Source organism: Stenella coeruleoalba (assembly GCF_951394435.1).
Source record: "Stenella coeruleoalba genome assembly, chromosome: 20".
Lineage (NCBI taxonomy): Eukaryota > Metazoa > Chordata > Mammalia > Artiodactyla > Delphinidae > Stenella > Stenella coeruleoalba.
In genome coordinates, this window is record NC_137166.1 from 49339058 (window position 1) to 49357108 (window position 18051).

General features: G+C 46.8%; 2 protein-coding genes across 3 annotated transcripts in view; one reads left to right on the plus strand and one right to left on the minus strand.

The window, feature by feature from the left end:
- The window catches only part of OPA3 (outer mitochondrial membrane lipid metabolism regulator OPA3), a 66075-nt gene that overhangs the window by 32243 nt on the left and 15781 nt on the right, over positions 1 to 18051 (minus strand). The window lies entirely within an intron of this gene.
- On the plus strand, positions 15936 to 16556 carry LOC307178924 (barrier-to-autointegration factor-like). The gene has a single exon (XM_079907596.1). The coding sequence runs from the start codon at positions 16170 to 16172 to the stop codon at positions 16371 to 16373; it is 204 nt and encodes a 67-aa protein (XP_079763722.1). The 5' UTR covers positions 15936 to 16169; the 3' UTR covers positions 16374 to 16556.

The window sequence follows — 18051 nt, forward strand, 5'->3', positions numbered from 1 at the left end:
GTAATGACAGTTCATTTTGAGGCTCCTCTGTAAAGGGGAGATGATGACCATACACCAGCCCTGCTGCCTCTTAACACCACACTCCCTTCCACTGTTCTGGTCCAGGCTCTGTCCCAGCTCTGACCAATGTCCCCTTCTTGACCTCCCTGTTCAGGGACCCTCTATCCCTCCCATCAGTCTGTGTATTCCTTTCAAAGCGCCTATCACAACTGGGAATGATCCTGTCATCCAGCCAGTTATTGGCACTCCATCTCCGCACTGGGCTGTGAGCCCCACGAGGGTGAGCCCAGGGCTGTCACAGTCATGGCTGTGTCCCTAGCACTGTCCAGAACCAGGCCAGGCACACAGATGATGCTCAGTACATCTCGTTGACTGCGTCAATGGGTCCCCGCGCCAGCTTCCTCCCCATCTGCCAGCCCCGGCCTCACCCCCTGCAACTGTTCTCCATGGAGTAATCAGGAGCTGGTTAAAAGACAACAAAACCCCAAAAAACTACCATTCTTTTCACTAACAAAAGTAACGCACTGCATGAAAATCAAGTACTCAAAGTATAAAATTAAAAGCCAAGAATTCCCTGGTGGTCCAGTGGTTAGGACTCCGCACTTTCAGTGCTGAGGGCATGGGTTCAATCCCTGGTCGGGGAGCTAAGATCCCACATGCCACCTGGTCCTGATCCCTCAAGCATACCTCTAAATCTTGCCCTAATAGGCCTCTTTGTCTCCTAGCGTCCTCTCCTTGACATCTGATAATAAGCATACATTGCTCATCTATTTCTGAGTTTTCCAATTGGAAATTTGCTTGTATTTATACAACTATTTCCTGTTGGTCCCCCGGCCCCACCATAAAAGATGAGTCCTTCTTCCCCATGCAGCCTGTCTTTCCCTGGACCCTCTGCTCCCCATTCCTACAAGTGGTTTGTATATTTCTTATTCTTGTATTTATACTCTTTTCACCATCTCCCTCAGCTCCCAACATGGTCAGGGAGGAAACGAGCAGCCCCTTTTCCCCTCCCCACCCTCCACATCTCCCTAGGCCAGACCGTCCTTTCACATGACCAGGATTTAACATACAGGCTGTTCGGGGGCTATAATACGGCCCCTTGTCCTCTGTGCATCAGCGAAGTCAGAAAAATGAAAATAAATGGCACATACACGGTGACAGTCGTGGAAACACTGTTCAGTGGGGTGTGACTAAGCTAGAAAGGAGCCCCTGTGATGGGCTGTGTTAGGGCGGGGCCGCCTGGAGGAAGCACCTGGACGCCTCGAGGCGTCCTCAGGATCAAGGTCAGACAGCTTCTCTACCCTTACCCCACAGAGCACACGTCGGTTTGCTCTCAGCTGGACGGTGATTTTCTAGGATGACGTGATCTTCCCTCGCATGACAGTTCTCAAACTGCAGATCCTGTCCCGTGAGTCCCTATCTAATGAGATCAATGTGGTGGCACAAACCAGCGTTAAAAATATAATCAAGAATATAATTGTTAGGGAACCGCTGACTGAAGCCGCCAGCCCCGGCCAGGCACGATGATAACCACTTGCATGAGTTGTCTCTCAACAGGAGGTTCTGATAAAGAATGAGGTGTCCGGCTTCCCTGGTGGCACAGTGGTTGAGAGTCCGCCTGCCGATGCGGGGGACGCGGGTTCGTGCCCCGATCTGGGAAGATCCCACATGCCGCGGAGCAGCTGGGCCCGTGAGCCATGGCCGCTGAGCCTGCGGGTCCGGAGCCTGTGCTCCGCAACGGGAGAGCCCACAGCAGTGAGAGGCCCGCGTACCGCAAAAAAAAAGAAAAAGAATGAGGTGCTGCCACCGAAAACTAACTGGGAGAATTCAGGAGGGGCTGAAAGGAGGGAGGACATGCCAGCCCACAGTATGTCTTCTACAACTAGCCCAGGAGAGGTCAAAAGGAAGAGGGAGGACACAATATGTCCCGCCAACCTCCCAGAATCCTCCTCACTGAAATCCATCTTGGCTGAGAGAAGCGGGCCACCAGGAAGGACCCTGAGTCAGAGTGATTAGCCAGAGACAACCCGGAAACTAACCCCATCACCATATAACCTGAGACTGCAAGCCATGTGGCGGAGCGGTTCTCCGCGGTTCCCTTACCCTGCTGCTCTCCGCCCAGGCGCCCCTTCCCAATAAAGCCTTTTGCTTTGTCAGCATGTGTGTCTCCTCAGAGAATTCATTTCCAAATGTTAGACGAGAGCCCACTCTCAGGCCCTGGAAGGGGTCCCCCTTCCTGCAACCTAACAGAAAATATTCGATGGACTTTGAGGGCATTACACTAAGTGAAGTAAGTCAGAGAAAGACAATTACCATATGATCTCACTTATATGTGGAATTAAAAAAAACAACAGGGACTTCCCTGGTGGCTCAGTGGTTAAGGATCCACCTGCCAATGCAGGGCTCGAGCCCTGATCCAGGAAGATCCCACATGCCGCGGAGCAACTAAGCCCTTGCGCCACAACTACTGAGCCCGTGAGCCACAACTACTGAAGCTCCCATGTCTAGAGCCCGTGCTCCACAACAAGAGAAGCCACCGCAATGAGAAGCCCGCGCACTGCAACAAAGAGTAGCCCCTGCTCGCCACAACTAGAGAAAGCCCGCACGCAGCAACAAAGACCCAACGCAGCCAAAAATAAATAAGTAAATAAATAAATTTATAAAAACAACAACGACAAGCCAAGCTCACAGATACAACAACAACAACAAAATAAAACATCAAAGCCAATCTTAAGCACTCAGGGAAAGTACCGTTTCACAAAACTTTTGGTCTTGTTTTTTATGTGACTGTACGAATACGTGTGTGTGACTGGAACATAGTCAAAAGGTTGAAAGCCACTGTCCTAAGTTTTGTTTGGAATTCCCCAGTCTACAGATCATTTTCAGGACAGTGACATCTTCCCAACATTGAGTCTTCCAATCCACGAATGTGGTATCTCTCTCCACTTAGCCTCTCATTTTCTCTGCAAGTCTTACACCTCTTTGGTTTTACTTATTACTAGGTAATGATATTTTTTGCCGTTACTCTTCATGGTATATATATATTTTTTGGCTGTGCCACCGGCTTGCAGGATCTTAGTTCCCCCACCAGGGATTGAACCCGTGCCTCCTGCAAAGTGCAGAGTCCTAACCACTGGACCGCCAGGGAATTCCCTGTCATGGTATTTTAAATTTCATTTTCAATTTGGTTGGGGCTGGTATATAGAAATACAATTGAGTTATGTAAATGACTTTCTTTCCAGTGACCTCCCTAAATCCATTCTTTTTTTTCCTTTTTAGTGAAATATAACGTATACAAAGTACACAAATGTTAATTGTAGAGCTGGATAATTTTTTAATATGTAGGCATCACCTAGATCAAGATCTAGAACATTCCCACACTCCAAATGGCTCCCACTTTCAAGCCCTCTTCCAGTCAGTACCCCTAATGTCACTATTCTGACCTCTTATGATAGATGATATGTTCTCTTTAAATCCTGTTCTGTCTTCTTCGTGATAGATCATTCGTTCTCTTTCTGGTCTGACTTCTTTTGTTCAGCAATATGTCTGTGAGAGCCACTGTGTTGCCATGTGGTTCAGTTCATCTACTGTATAGATGGACCAGTTCATTCATCCATACCCCACTGAGGGACATTTAGGGAGCCTAGAGTAGAAAGGTTTCCCAGGAGTGAAACTGCTGAATCACAGGGCATTGCATCACCCAGACAATCGCAATAAACATCTTAACGAGTTTTTCTGTTGTTGGGAACAAGTTGATCCTAAAATTCACAGGAAATGCAGAGGTCCTAAGAATAGAAAAATTTAAACAAGAACAAAGTTTGAAGATTTACACTATCAGATTTCAAGACTAACTGCAAAGCTAAAGTAATTAAGATCGTATTGGTACGAGGATGGACAAATAGAAGACTGGGAAAGAACAGACTGTCCAAAACTAGACCCACACATATCTGATTGCTTTTCAAATGCTAGACCAACCTTGTAGTCTTGGAATAAATCCCACTAGGTCATAATTTATTATCTTTCTTATGTCATGTTGGATTCTATTCGCTAATATTTTTGTTTAGGATATCTTAATCCACGTTCAGAAGAGATCTTGGCCTAAAATTTTCCTTTCTTGTAATGACTTTGTTAGGTTGTTGTATCAGTATTCTACTGGTCTCATAAAATGAATAAGGAAGTGTTCCACTTCCTCTATTAATTTAGAAGAATTTGGGTAATGACATTATTTCTTTCTTAAATGTTTGGAAGAATTTACCAGTGAAGCCGTCTGAGCTTGTGGTTTTCTTTATGGGAAGGTTTTAAATTATAGATTCAATGTCTCTAACAGATATAGGGCTATTCAGATTCTCTATTTTTTCTTGTGTCAATATTGTTAATTGTGTTTTTCAAGGAAATTGTCCATTTCCTCTACATTGCCAAATTTTTTGGCTGAAATTGATCATAATAGCCTCTTGTCATCCTAGAATTAGGACGAATTAATGTGTCAGTTTTCATCCCTTTTAATGGAAATTTGTGTTTTTCCCCGTAAGTAGTATTAATCTTTTCAAAGAACCATCTTTTGACTTTGTTGATTTCCTCTACTAAATGCCTGCTAACTCCTAGTTGTTCTTCAAGGTGCGTCTCAGGGATTTCCTTCTTCAGGACTAGGTCAGACGACCACTCTGGGCATCCTCAGCTCCCTGGGCTCTGACATCCCAACTCTGATCAATCTTGGGTGTCACTGGTGACAGATCTGTCTCCCCCACTGGATCATGCGCTCTGCAAGGGCTGGGCCCAGGCCCGTTCTGCTCTCCCTTCCATCTCACACCTAAATCCACCTCTGCCTGGGATACCATTCCCCCACTCCTCTTTTCCCACTGTGCCCCAATTCATCTTTTAGGTCTCACCTGGAGTGTCCCTTCCTCTAGGAAGCCCTCTCTGATACCTAGGCTGCATCAGACATGTCCTCTAGGTTCCCAAAGCTCCCTGGGCTTCCCTCATCATGATGCTGTTTATTCTAGGTTGAATTTAAAAAAAAGAATATGGAGGCAGAACTCCTTGCTTCTAAAATGGATATAGAAATATGTTTCGCCCAGCTCACCAAAAAGGCTGGTTTCACTGTTTTTAATATCCTGAGGCCTCTGGGCTCTCCCTGCTTCAAGGGAACTCTTTCATCATTGCCTGGAGGCTAGCCTGTAGCTCCTTAAGGGCAGGTTCCCAGAAATGCCCAGCCCGGCACCTGGCATCGAGAAGGCACTCGGGGAATGTTTCATGAGTGGATGAACGGCTCATCTTTCCTTCAGGTTTCCTCAAATTTACTGTATTTAGTCACGATAAGCACCGACATTTTGTCAAAACGTCGTCTGTTTCGAAGTTTACATCTTAAGTTTGATGTTTACTCTATCTCTGAGGAGTCGAGAATGCTGCTCCTCCCAAGGGGGAGGGAATTTAACAGGTTGCTTTAGCCAAGGAAAAGGCAGGACTCACCTAACCTGTTTATCTGCCCTGAGCCACCCTGCTGAAACTTCTAACATCATACCACGTGGCATACTGCTACCTTCACTTCTACTTTTTTTGGAAGTATGTTGATGTACAATTTTGTGTTAGTTTCAGGTGAACAGCATAGTGATCGATTATACTCCATTATAGTTTATTACATGATAATGTGTATAATTCCCTGTGCTATACAGTACATCCTTGTTGCTTACCTATTTTATGTATAGTTTGTATCTGTTAATTCCATACCCCTAATTTGTCCCTTCCCACTTCCCTCTCCCCTTTGGTAACCACAGTTTGTTTTCTATATCTGTGTGTCTGTTTCTGCTTTGCATATACATTCATTTGTATTATTTTTTAGATTCTGCACATAGGTGATATCATATTGTATTTATCCTTCTGACTTATTTCAGTAAGGATAATATTCTCTAGGCTCATCCATGGAGCTGCAAACGGCACTACTTCATTATTTTTTATGGCCAGGTAATATTCCATTATACATACATACACACACATACATATATATCTCACATCTTTTTAATCCAGCTGAGGTAGGAGATAGATGAGGCCCCAGGCTGAACAGTTCCAAGCATCTCCTGCTGATACTTCGAGATAAGATACCATCATGAGTAGTGGGCCTTGCCTGGGTAACCGCCAAAGCGACTACATTCTTCTCATGCTTGTGGTGAAGGGGATTTCCCGGCCTGACACATGCACAGAGAAGGTCCTCAGTCTAGGGGAGGGAAAAAGGGAGGGAGGAGGCACCAGCTCAGGATTTGTCCTGCCAACCTCCCAGAAACCTTCACACTGGAATCTACCTTCACTGAGAGATGCGCATGCACACCGGGAAGGACCCTGAGTCAGACCAAATATGGACACAGGCGAGATGATTGGCCAGAGGCAACCCGGAAGACTGCCCCGATACTTAAGCAACTTAAATCCTTCCTATTGGCACGCAACTCACTCCAAGTTCGCCCGTGTGTTCTTCCACACGTACTTTGCTTGTATTAAATGCTTTATCTGTTTCATAATCTTGGTCTCTTTGCTGAATTCCTTCTTCAAAGAAGACAAGGACTGAGGTCCCTCTTCTTCCCAGAAGAATCACAACCGTCTGTTGATGGGCACTTGGGTTGCTTCCCCTTGTCTTGGCTATTGTAAATAGTGCTGCTATGAACCCTGGAGTGCATGTATCTTTCCAAATTAGTGTTTTCGTTTTTTCCAGATATGTGCCTAGGAGTAGAATTGCTGGATCATTTATAGCTCTATTTTTAATTTTTTAAGAAACTTTCATACTATTTTATTCCCACAACAGTGTAAAAGGGTTCCCTTTTCTCCACATCATCTCCAATACTTGTTGTTTATAGATTTTTTAATGATAGCCATTCTGGGGACTTCCCTGGTGGCGCAGTGGTTAAGAACCCGCCTGCCAATGCAGGGGACATGGGTTCGATCCCTGGTCTGTGAAGATCTCACATGCTGTGGAGCAACTAAGCCTGTGCGGCACAACTACTGAGCCTGCGCTCTAGAGCCCAAGAGCCACAACTCCTGAGCCCGTGTGCTACAACTACGGAAGCCCGCGCACCTAGAGCTCGTGCTTTGCAACAAGAGAAGCCACAGCAATGAGAAGCACGTGCACTGCAACAAAGAGCAGCCCTTGCTCGCAGCAACTAGAGAAAGCCCGTGCACAGCAACGAAAGACCAATGCAGCCAAAAATAAATAAATAAAATAAATTTATATATAAAAAAATGATAGCCATTCTGACAGGTGCGAGGTGGTACCTCATTGTGGTTTTGATTTGCATTTCTCTAATAATTACTGATGCTGAGCATCTTTTCATGTGCCTGTTAACCATTTGTATGCCTTCTTTGGAAAAACGTCTATTCAAGCCTTCTGCCTATTGTTTGATTGGATTGGGTTTTTTAAAAAAAATATTGAGTTGTATGAGCCATTTATATATTTTGGATATTAACCCCTTGTCGGTTGCATTGTTTGCAAATACCTTCTCCCATTCCATAGGTTGTCTTTTGGTTTTGTCAGTGTTTTCTTTTGCTGAGCAAAAGCTTTTAAGTTTAATTAGACCCCATTTATTTACTTTTGCCTTTATTTTATTTTTTAAAAATTTATTTATTTATTTATTTTTGGCTGCGTTGGTTCTTCATTGCCGTGCGTGGGCTTTCTCTAGTTGTGGCGAGCGGGGGCTACCCTTCGTTGCGGTGCGTGGGCTTCTCATTGCGGTGGCCTCTCTTGTTGCAGAGCACGGGCTCTAGGAGTGCAGGCTTCAGTAGTTGTGGCATGCAGGCTCAGCAGTTGTGGCTCATGGGCTCTAGAGCACAGGCTCAGTAGTTGTGGCACACGGGCTTAGTTGCTCCACAGCTTGTGGGCTCTTCCTGGGCCAGGGATTGAACCCATGTCCCCTGCATTGGCAGGTGGATTCTTAACCACTGCGCCACCAGGGAAGTCCTGCTTTTGCTTTTATTTCTTTTGCCTTAGGAGACTGGTCCAATAAAATGTTGTTACGATTTATGTCAAAGAGTGTTTCTTCTAGGAGTTTTACGGTTTCAGGTGTTACATTTAGGTCTTTAAACCATTCTGAATTTATTTTTGTACATGGTGTGAGGAAATGTTCTAATCTGACTGTTCTACGTGTGGCTGTCCAGTTTTCCCAGCACCACTTGTTGAAGAGACTGTTTTGCTCTCCATTGTACGCTCTTGCCTCCTTTGTCTTCGATTAATTGACCGTAGGTGCGTGGGTCTGCTACCTTCACTTCTGCCTGTGCACTTGAGGAGCAGACACTGAGTCCAAGTTGGGCCATTTGGCTGCGGGCAAGGGAGTGTTCTTCTCTAAGCCTTCATTCATCTTCAAAATAAGGACCCTCCCTCCTACAGGATAGTACTGCTGAAAAGACTAAATGAGTTCACGCAAAAACTTTGCACTCAGGGCCAGGCTTAACAAACGGCAGCAAGGCCTGTGGAGTCATACAGACCTGGACTCAAATCTTGGCCCTGTCACTTCCTGGATATGCAAGCTGTACCTCAGTTTCCCCATCAGTCAACTGGGGATACCCAACTGGCAGGACTGGGAGAATGGCAATGCAAGACTAAAAGAGAAATTGCTCAATTTAATAAATGTTAAATGTTAGCATCCTCTTCCTGACTCCTGTGCAGAGTTTTATTCCTGGAAATATGTCCTACCCAGTGGGCTGAGCTCTATGCCCTACGGCTACATAGAACAGTTTTCAGCCTCCTCACTGGTCTCTGTATCTCCAGTCTCACTCCCTTTGATCCATCCTCCATACCACAGAGTATCCCAACTCAGATATCCTCTCCTCCCTGAGCCCCAGACTCCTGGGCAACCCCGCCGTAGCTTTTTTTTTTTTGCTTTTTTTTTTTTTTGCGGTACGCGGGCCTCTCACTGTTGCGGCCTCTCCCGTTGCGGAGCACAGGCTCCGGACGCGCAGGCTCAGCGGCCATGGCTCACGGGCGCAGCCACTCCACAGCATGTGGGATCCTCCCGGACCGGAGCACGAACCCGCGTCCGGTCAACCACTGCGCCACCAGGGAAGCCCCCCACCCTAGCTCTGACCACTCTGGGCCATCAGTGTGTGGTGACAAGTCTATCCCCTCAACTGGACTATGAGCCCCACGAAGGCAGGATCTGGGCTGAGCTGGTCGCTGCAGTGTCCCCAGCCCTGGATGGGGCAGAGAACAGGTACTCAGTGACAGGGCTGATCTGTGGAAGTCCCTGGGAGGGAGCCGTGGACCCCTTGCGCGGCTCCCTCTCACCTGGCTCTACGCATCACCACACTCAACAGTTCGTCATCTGCCTTATTGTGATGTTCACTTTACTGTGGGGTTTGCTTTATGTGGTGGCCTCGGAACAGAACTGGCAATATTTCTGAAGTCTGTGTATATTGTGAAAGTGTCTTCCTGCACGTGAGACTGCATCTGGCTGGAATGTATCTGTTTCCTCAGGAAACTGTGCTCGTAAGACAAGGACAGGGCCGGCGGGGGTTGTGGGGGGAGAGAGGCCAGGCGCCTCGGGAGTTTAAGGACATGAGACAGAACCAAGGGCCTCTCCCCCAATACTGGAAACACATCTTCATACACACAATGGCTGCTTCCTTGTAAAATAAAGGGAACGTGTTCCTAATATGGGCCATCATTCAAATGTGAGCAGTGAGTCATCCTAACTACACTACCTATTATATACCTACTACTTAGGTAGCCTGGGATGATGAAAGGGCTGTGACAGAGATGCTAAATACTGAACTGCTAAATGCGTTAGCTATGGAGAGGGGAGTGCTTTTTAAAACATGGGAGGGGGAGAATAAAAGCACTAAATCCTTACCTTCCATAATAAGAAGTCAACAGGTAGTAAAAAATAGGGAAACAGGGACTTCCCTGGTGGTCCAGTGGTTAAGACTCCACGCTTCCACTGCAGGGGGCGTGGGTTTGAGCCCTGGTCAGGGAACTAAGATCCTGCATGCCGTGCAGCGTGGCCAAAAAAATAAAATAAAATTTAAAAATGGGGAAACAATCTTTAGAAATATGGTGGTAAATACCAAAAAACAGCTAAAACATTTAAACTGTTTACCTGTGGGGAACAGGAATTGAAGTGGAAATTCAATTTCAAATTCAATTCAATCCAGTTTTCTTCTTCTTATCATAAATCATAGATATATTTGACTTTAAACTAAGTACTCGTACTCCTTTGACAACGTTAGTAATTAATGTAATTTTTAAAACACAAATACATTTAGAAGACTTGTCCAAGCCAAATATTCCACCCAAAAGCCACAGAATAGACATTCTTCTCAAGTGCACATGGAATGTTCTCCGGTATAGATTATAAGTTAGGCCACAAAACAAGCCTTAACAAATTTAAGAAGACTGAAATCATATCAAGCATCTTTTCTGACCCCACTGATATGAAGCTAGAAATCAATTATAAGAAAACTGGAAAATTCACAAATATGTGGAGATTAAACACCATGTATTGCACAACCAATGGGTCAATGAAGAGATCAGAAGAGAAATTTTAAAAAATAGTATGAGATGAATGAAAATGAAATAACAACATACCAAACCTCATGGGATGCAGCAAAAGCAGTTCTAAGAGGGAAGTTCATCATGATAAACACCTACCTCAAGAAACAAAAAAAATCTCAAATAAACAACCTAACTTCCAGAAAAAGGACAAATGAAGCCCAAAGTTAGTAGAAGGAAGGAAATAACAAAGATCAGAGTAGAAATAAATCAAATAGAAACTAAAAAGACAATATAAAAGGACAATGAAACCAAGAGCTGGTTCTTTGAAAATATAAACAAAATTGATAAACCTTTAGCTAGACTCACGAACAACAAAAAAAGAGAGAGGAATCAAATAAAATCAGAAATGAAGGAGGAGGGGCTTCCCTGGTGGCACAGTAGTTAAGAATCCACCTGCCAATGCAGGGGACAGGGGTTTGAGCCCTGGTCCAGGAAGATCCCACATGCCGCGGAGCAACTAGGCCCGTGCACCACAACTTCTGAGCCTGCGCTCTAGAGCTCATGAGCCACAACTACTGGACACCGTGCACCTAGAGCCCATGCTCTGCAATAAGAGGAGCCACCGCAATGAGAAGCCGCGACAAAGAGTAGCCCCTGCTCGCCACAACTAGAGAAAGCCCGCGCAAAGCAACAAAGACCCAATGCAGCCATAAATAAATAAATAAATTTATTTATTTAAAAGAAGAGTTAGTGCTGGGATTCAGGGGTTCCAAGGCTGGAGGCCCAGCGACGCTCCCTGTACAAGCCTCAGTTTCCTCCTTTATGAAAAGGTTTAATAATAATCCTTACCCATAGGGTGTGTGACATCCATTAAGAAGGTTTCCACACAGGGCATCCACTGTCATTGTTATAATTAGCCCTGGGCTGGGGCTGCTGAATCTTAGAATTGAAAAGCTTTCACCCAGTGTGGTACAGGGGAGCTGACAGAAAATACAGTGGGGTGTGCTCCTCCAGGCCTGGGAGATGAGGTCACCGTTAGCAATACCCAGCGGGTCCTCTTTCCTCCTGCGAATGCCAAGACCACAGGATTGGAGACAAGCCAGGCCTGGATCCAGTCTCCACATCCTCCGTGAACCCCCTTTTCCCTCACTGCAGAATGACTGGTAAAAACAGCCCCCAAGAAGAAGGGATAGTTCTTCCCATAGTGGATTTCCAATTAATAAATGGAGAAGGAAAGAGGGAAAGAGAAAATCAACACTGGACAAATACCACAATAATAACTGTTGCAGATAAGATCCACAGATGATGCTAAGATTAGTGGGCATATAAAGCAGAAACTAACACCATTGTAAAGCAATTATACTCCAATAAAGACGTTAAAAAAATAAAATAAAATTAGTGGGCAGAAGTTTGAGGAGCAACAGCCTATCTGTATAGTCTCAAAATGTCTTCCCCAAGAGATTTATTTCATTTTATGTTTTATTGAGGTATAATTAACATACAGTATTACATTAGTTTCAGGTGTACAACCTAATGATTTGGTATTTGTATACATTTCAAAATTAGATTAACTGCAAAGGGAAAGATACTAAGTTTATACTGGACCAACTTAGCAGACACCACCTCGACCACGTGACCAAGGTCAATATGACCACACATCAGACAGGCTGATATCATGAACCCCGTGATGTGGTGCACAGAGAGGCACACAGCATTGGTTCTGCGGTATGTTTGCCAACGATGTGGAACTTCTCTCCAATCATGAGAAAGCATCAGACAAACTCAGACCAAAGGACAGCCTACAAAATTAACTAACCAGTATTCTTCAAAAGGGTCAAGGTCGGGCTTCCCTGGTGGCGCAGTGGTTAGGAATCCGCGGGCCAATGCAGGGGACACGGGTTTGAGCCCTGGTCTGGGAAGATCCCACATGCCGCGGAGCAATTAAGCCCATGTGCCACACCTACTGAAGCCCGCGTGGCTAGAGCCAGTGCTCTGCAGCAAGAGAAGCCCGCGCACCGCAACAAAGAGTAGTCCCCACTCACCGCAGCTAAAGCAAGCCCGCGCGCAGCAATGAAGACCCAACGCAGCCAAAAATAAATAAAGAAATTTATTTTTTTTAAATAAAGGGTCAAGGTCATGAAAGACAAAGACAGACCGAGAAACTACCATAGGTTAAAGGGGACTACAGAGACATGACAACTAATTCAGGATACAGGATGAGATCCTGGGACAGAATAAGGACTTTGGTGGAAGAACTGGTGAAATGCGAATGACGTGCGTGGTTACGTTACCAGCACTGCACTCATGTTCATTCCCTGGGTTTGCTCCCTGTACTGTGTTTACATAAGATGCTATCATGGAAGGAAGCTGAGGGAAAGGTCTACAGAAGCTCTGTACCATTTTTACAACTTTCCTGTAAATCTACACTGAGCTCAAAGTAAAAAGGTAAGAAAAGAAATAACCTCCAGGTGGCAAGACTGGGAGGAAATGGACCCTCGCGAACATTCGTGGCTGCCAGTGGAAATCTTCTGCACACCCCTGAGTCAGCAATTCTGCTTCTGGGGATGGATGAGAGATTTCAGTCACGCAGGTGTGAAAGGCGTGCCTGCCACGTTAGTCCTGCAGCATCGTTTATGACAACAATAAAAACGCCAGGAAAGACCCTACAGGACTATCTACAGTCTCATAAATTACAGTAACTCTGTCGGCAGCTGAGATAGAGAGTAGGGAAGTTTTTCATGTGCTGATAGATAATTCTCCCCAGGATAACATGTAACATGGTCAGTGAAAAGCAGTGAGGACCAGCACAGTGTATACTGTTTGCTGTATTGTGGGGAAAAAAAGGGCAGGGGGGCGGGGCGCGTTGCATATCAGCATCTGCTTGGAAATGCATAGTTGTTTTTTGTTTTTTCTGGAAAATACTCAAGATAACAGTGGTTGCCTCTGTGGAGGAGAACAGGGTGCCTGGGGAACAGAAGTAGAGGGAGAATTCCTCCTACATACTATTGTGAACCTGAAACCATGTGAACTTAAAAACAAAACCAAAAATGAGACAGATAATTAAAATTTTTTCCAAAAATTCAACAAATAATCCTGGACCCAGGATTTGTGGTCAAACCTGTTTAGATGAAATACTCTGCTCTTCCCTCAAGCCCCACTAAGATGGCATTCAGGTAGAAAGAAGCCAGAAGCCACAAGAACAGAGGGAAGAGGGAGTGGTGGCCTGGAGGGGAGCAAGCCAGGGCAGGCCCAGAGGCCGGAAGCAGATGGCTGAGAGTCAACTGACAGAGCCAGCAGGAAGGAGACCTAGGCACCCATGGGTGTGTCTGGGGGGGGGGGACAGGTTGCAGGCAGCTGAACTAGGACAGACTAGGATGGCACGCACCAGTCCCTCTGAGAGCGGGGATAAGCTGAGGATATCCAGAACTCCTCCCCAGCCTGACAGGAAGCTGCAGAGGGTGAACCAGGGGGACTCCAGGAACAGCCCAGGGGGCGGGCGCCATGCTGGAAACACGCCTGACCCTCTTGCCTGGGGCTGGTGGCCAATGCACAGAGGTCAAGAGTCAACCCCAGTGGCCCTAGCTGGAGGTGATGAGAGTGAGGTCACACCTTCCACTGAGGTACAGAAAGGGGCTCTGCTCAGCTGTGACCTTGGTAATCCAGGGAGATGGGAAAGATCTAGGCCAAGGACATCCCCGTGGCTCCCAGGCCCCCTCTCCTCTCTTCAGGAACACAGAGACCCCTCCTCTCTCTCCCTCTAAAGCCCTGGTGAAGTGGGTATCTGCCCAGCAGCCACTTCTCTTTTTCTGGAAACTTCCCCTGACTCTCCTTTGAGGAAGGCCCTCCCCTCAATGTTCCCTCATGTCGTTCAGGTAAAACCGATCCTACCCCCATGTTTAGATGCTGGCATTTAGCCCTGGGATTTTTCCCGGAATTTCAGGAACGAGGTCCTCTCCTTCTGCTGGTGTTGCTTAGTGAGTGGGCTGTGAACCTGGAGCTACTGAGGCCATCTGATCCCCAAAGGGAGAGACTACCTGAGAAAGAAAGACAGCACAGAGAAACACAGGGCCCAGGGATGGGACTGCGCCTTCCAGGAATTGTCTGAGTTCCTGAATCTAGCTGAGGCTGACGCTATATACTTCCGGAGCTTTTAAGCATCTGACCGTTAGCTTAGAATTCTGTCACTTGTGAAGAGTTGAGGGAGGAGTTCAGAGTGAGGTCATCACCCCTTCCTGACAAATATTGAGAGACGGGAGTTTCAAGGAGCACTGAGGGGGAAATTCCTAGAAGAAGTGCGTACCCATGAACGTGTATATACAACAGCACGCCAACATCACAGAAAAGAGGCAAGATAGGTCTTCTGCACTGAACAGGTGTTACTTTTATAAGCAGAAATCAACTTTCTTTGAAAAATAATACAGCAAATTAATTCCTCGCTGTCCTTGATTTCTTTTTTTTTTAAAGATAATATATTTAATCAAACCTTAATTTTTATTATTTATTTATTTTTTGCGGTATGCGGGCCTCTCACTGTTGTGGCCTCTCCCGTTGCGGAGCACAGGCTCCGGATGCCCAGGCTCAGCGGCCGTGGCTCACGGGCCCAGCCGCTCCGCGGCATGTGGGATCTTCCCAGACCGGGGCACGAACCCGTGTCCCCTGCATCGGCAGGCGGACTCTCAACCACTGCGCCACCAGGGAAGCCCTGTTCTTGATTTCTTTTGTCATCATGACATATTGTCCCTGCTGCCTTCAGAATCAAGTCCAAATGTATTAACATGGCCCTGTGTGGTCTGTCCTTGGATGGCCATCCAGTCTCTCTTCTTGCCACTTTCAGCCCCACCGTCTACATTTCAGCCCCACCAGCCTCTTCTGATTCCCCTCGTTCACACCTTGACCCTTGCACATGCTGTTACCTGTGCCTCTGTCTTTCCACTTTGGCTCACTTCTCCTTGAGCTCTGCTATATCCCCTTCTCCCAAAAGCCCTCCCCAAACCCACAGACTGGCTAAGCTCCCCTCCAGGCTTTCCCAGCCCAGCACTGACCCACTGACCTCTCTGGATCGTCTGGAGAAGGGCCTGTCTCCCCTCTGAATTGTGAGACCCATGAGGGCAGGGCTGTGTCCCCACCACTGCTCAGCACAGGACCCAGCACAGAGAAGATTCTGGGGAGTGCTGGTTGCACGGATGAGATAGGGATGAATAAAACAAGGCAGGGACAGGGTTTGTTTCAGCCCTGTGTCCCCAGCACTCAGCACAGGTATAGAGAAGATGCTCATAGGAGATATGTTGAAAGAATGAGACCAAAAGTGAAAAGTCTGAGGTATAAAAACATATCAGCTTGGTGATAAAAAGACGCTTTATTCAATCAGTGCTGTCGGGACAACTGGACAACTAGGAAAGAAAATAAGATGGATCCGGAGTGGGTTGAGGTATCGGTGGGAGAGTCAGGTGGCGGAAGAAGCTGCTACAGGGACTGGAGCTGTGGATTAAGCCTGAACAAGATGACAACTTCCCAGGACTTCCCTGGTGGTCCAGTGGTTAAGACTCCACGCTCCCAAGGCAGGGCACACGGGTTCGATCCTTGGTCAGGGAACTAAGATCGCGCATGCTTTGTGGTATGGCCAAATAAAATAAAATAAAATAAAATAAAGAATATTTAAAAGACGACAACCTCCCAAAAGCACTGAGATTTCGTGGCAGAGCCCATGGGGAAAAAGCCAGTGGGAAGCCTAGCCGGCACTGGCAAAGTCCTGGGCAAGGAGCTGGAGGAAAGGGGCTTTGACAAGGCCCATGTGGTTCTTGGCTGGTTTCTGGTGCTAAAGAAAGATGAAGACCTCTTCCGGGAATGGCTGAAGGACACACGCGGCGCCAACGCCAAGCAGTCCCGGGACTGCTTCGGGTGCCTGTGAGAGTGGTGCGACGCCTTCCTGTGATGCTCTCTGGGGAGCCCTGATCCCGAGCCCCAGCACTGAGTCTCCAGAGTTTGCAGCCAAGTGAGGACTCCTCCCCCATCCTCTCCAAGGGAAAAGACTGCTGTGGTGGTGCAGACCTCCCGTGTACTCCAGGGTCTTTTGGGAGATCTCTCCCCTCATCATTTCAACTTTTTTGGAATTCTCAGCCTTGCATGCATCTCCCTTCTCCTTTCCCTGCCAAGTTTTGAGTCAGCTCTTTTTGGTAGAACGGTTACTGCCCTTGTAAAGTTGTTTTTTTTTTTTTTTTTTTTTTTTTGCGGTACGCGGGCCTCTCACTGTTGTGGCCTCTCCGGTTGCAGAGCACAGGCTCCGGACACGCAGGCTCAGCGGCCATGGCTCACGGGCCCAGCCGCTCCACGGCATGTGGGATCTTCCCGGACCGGGACACGAACCCGTGTCCCCTGCATCGGCAGGCGGACTCCCAACCACTGCGCCACCAGGGAAGCCCTGCTGGTTGTTTTTATACCTGGGGCAATGCATCACCAAGAAGGGAGAGGCGATTTGCCTTTCTTTTCATACTTCTCCCATAATTTCTTTTCTTGGGAGCAGAACCATCGGAAAGGGAGGGAAGGAAGGAAGGAAGGAAGGAAAGAAGGGAGGACGGAAGGAGGGAGGGAGGAAACCCAGCAGATTCCTCAGGCAAGTCAGGTGAAGCTAGAGCTCTGGAAAGGATTCCCTTAAAACTCTCCTTGCAGGAGTGCGGGGAGTTGGGGTGGATTCACGTACAACAGCATGAAGGCTGCCTGCCAAGTGCCACATAGACTGGAATACTGAAGGCAGCATTCTTTGGGAGAGCATAACCCAGAAATAACCTAAACGTCCACCAACAGGGGCCTGGTACGATCACACTAAGTACCAAGTGCTATGAAAAAGAATGTGGGATGAATTTTCAAGGTTATGTAGTTAAAGAGGAAAAAAATAGGGCACAAAACGAGGTGAACAGTACACAACCTTTTATGTGAGTTACACATATGCATACAGTACACCTGATTATGCACAGAACACCTCTGGAGGGTATCTGGGGAGTGAACTTTGGTGGTTTCCTTTCTAACCTCTGACCTTCTACTCTTCCCATCACCCTCTGCCCCAGCCACACAGGCCTCCTCACTGTTCCTGGAACCCAGCAGGCATGCTCTAGCCTCAGGGCCTTTGCACTTACTGTACCTTATGCCTGAAACACTACTCTCCAAACATGCATACTTCCTCATTTTACTCAAGTCTCTGTAATCACCTCCTCAGAGAAGGCTTCCTAAACCCACTCTAATAGAGCAAATACCTTCTCCCATTACACCTAATCCTTCTTCTTTCCTGCTTCATTTTTCCCTTAGTACCATCTAACATGTAATATATTTACTTTCTTTTTTCTTTTTTTTAATAAATTTATTTATTTATTTTGGGCTGTGTTGGGTCTTCGTTGCTGTGCGTGGACTTTCTCTAGTTGCGGTGAGCAGGGGCTACTCTTCGTTGCAGTGCGCGGGCTTCTCATTGCAGTGGCTTCTCTTGTTGCGGAGCATGGGCTCTAGGCGTGCGAGCTTCAGTAGTTGTGGCTCGTGGGCTCAGAAGTTGTTGCTTGTGGGCTCTAGAGCACAGGCTTAGCAGTTGTGGCGCATGGGCT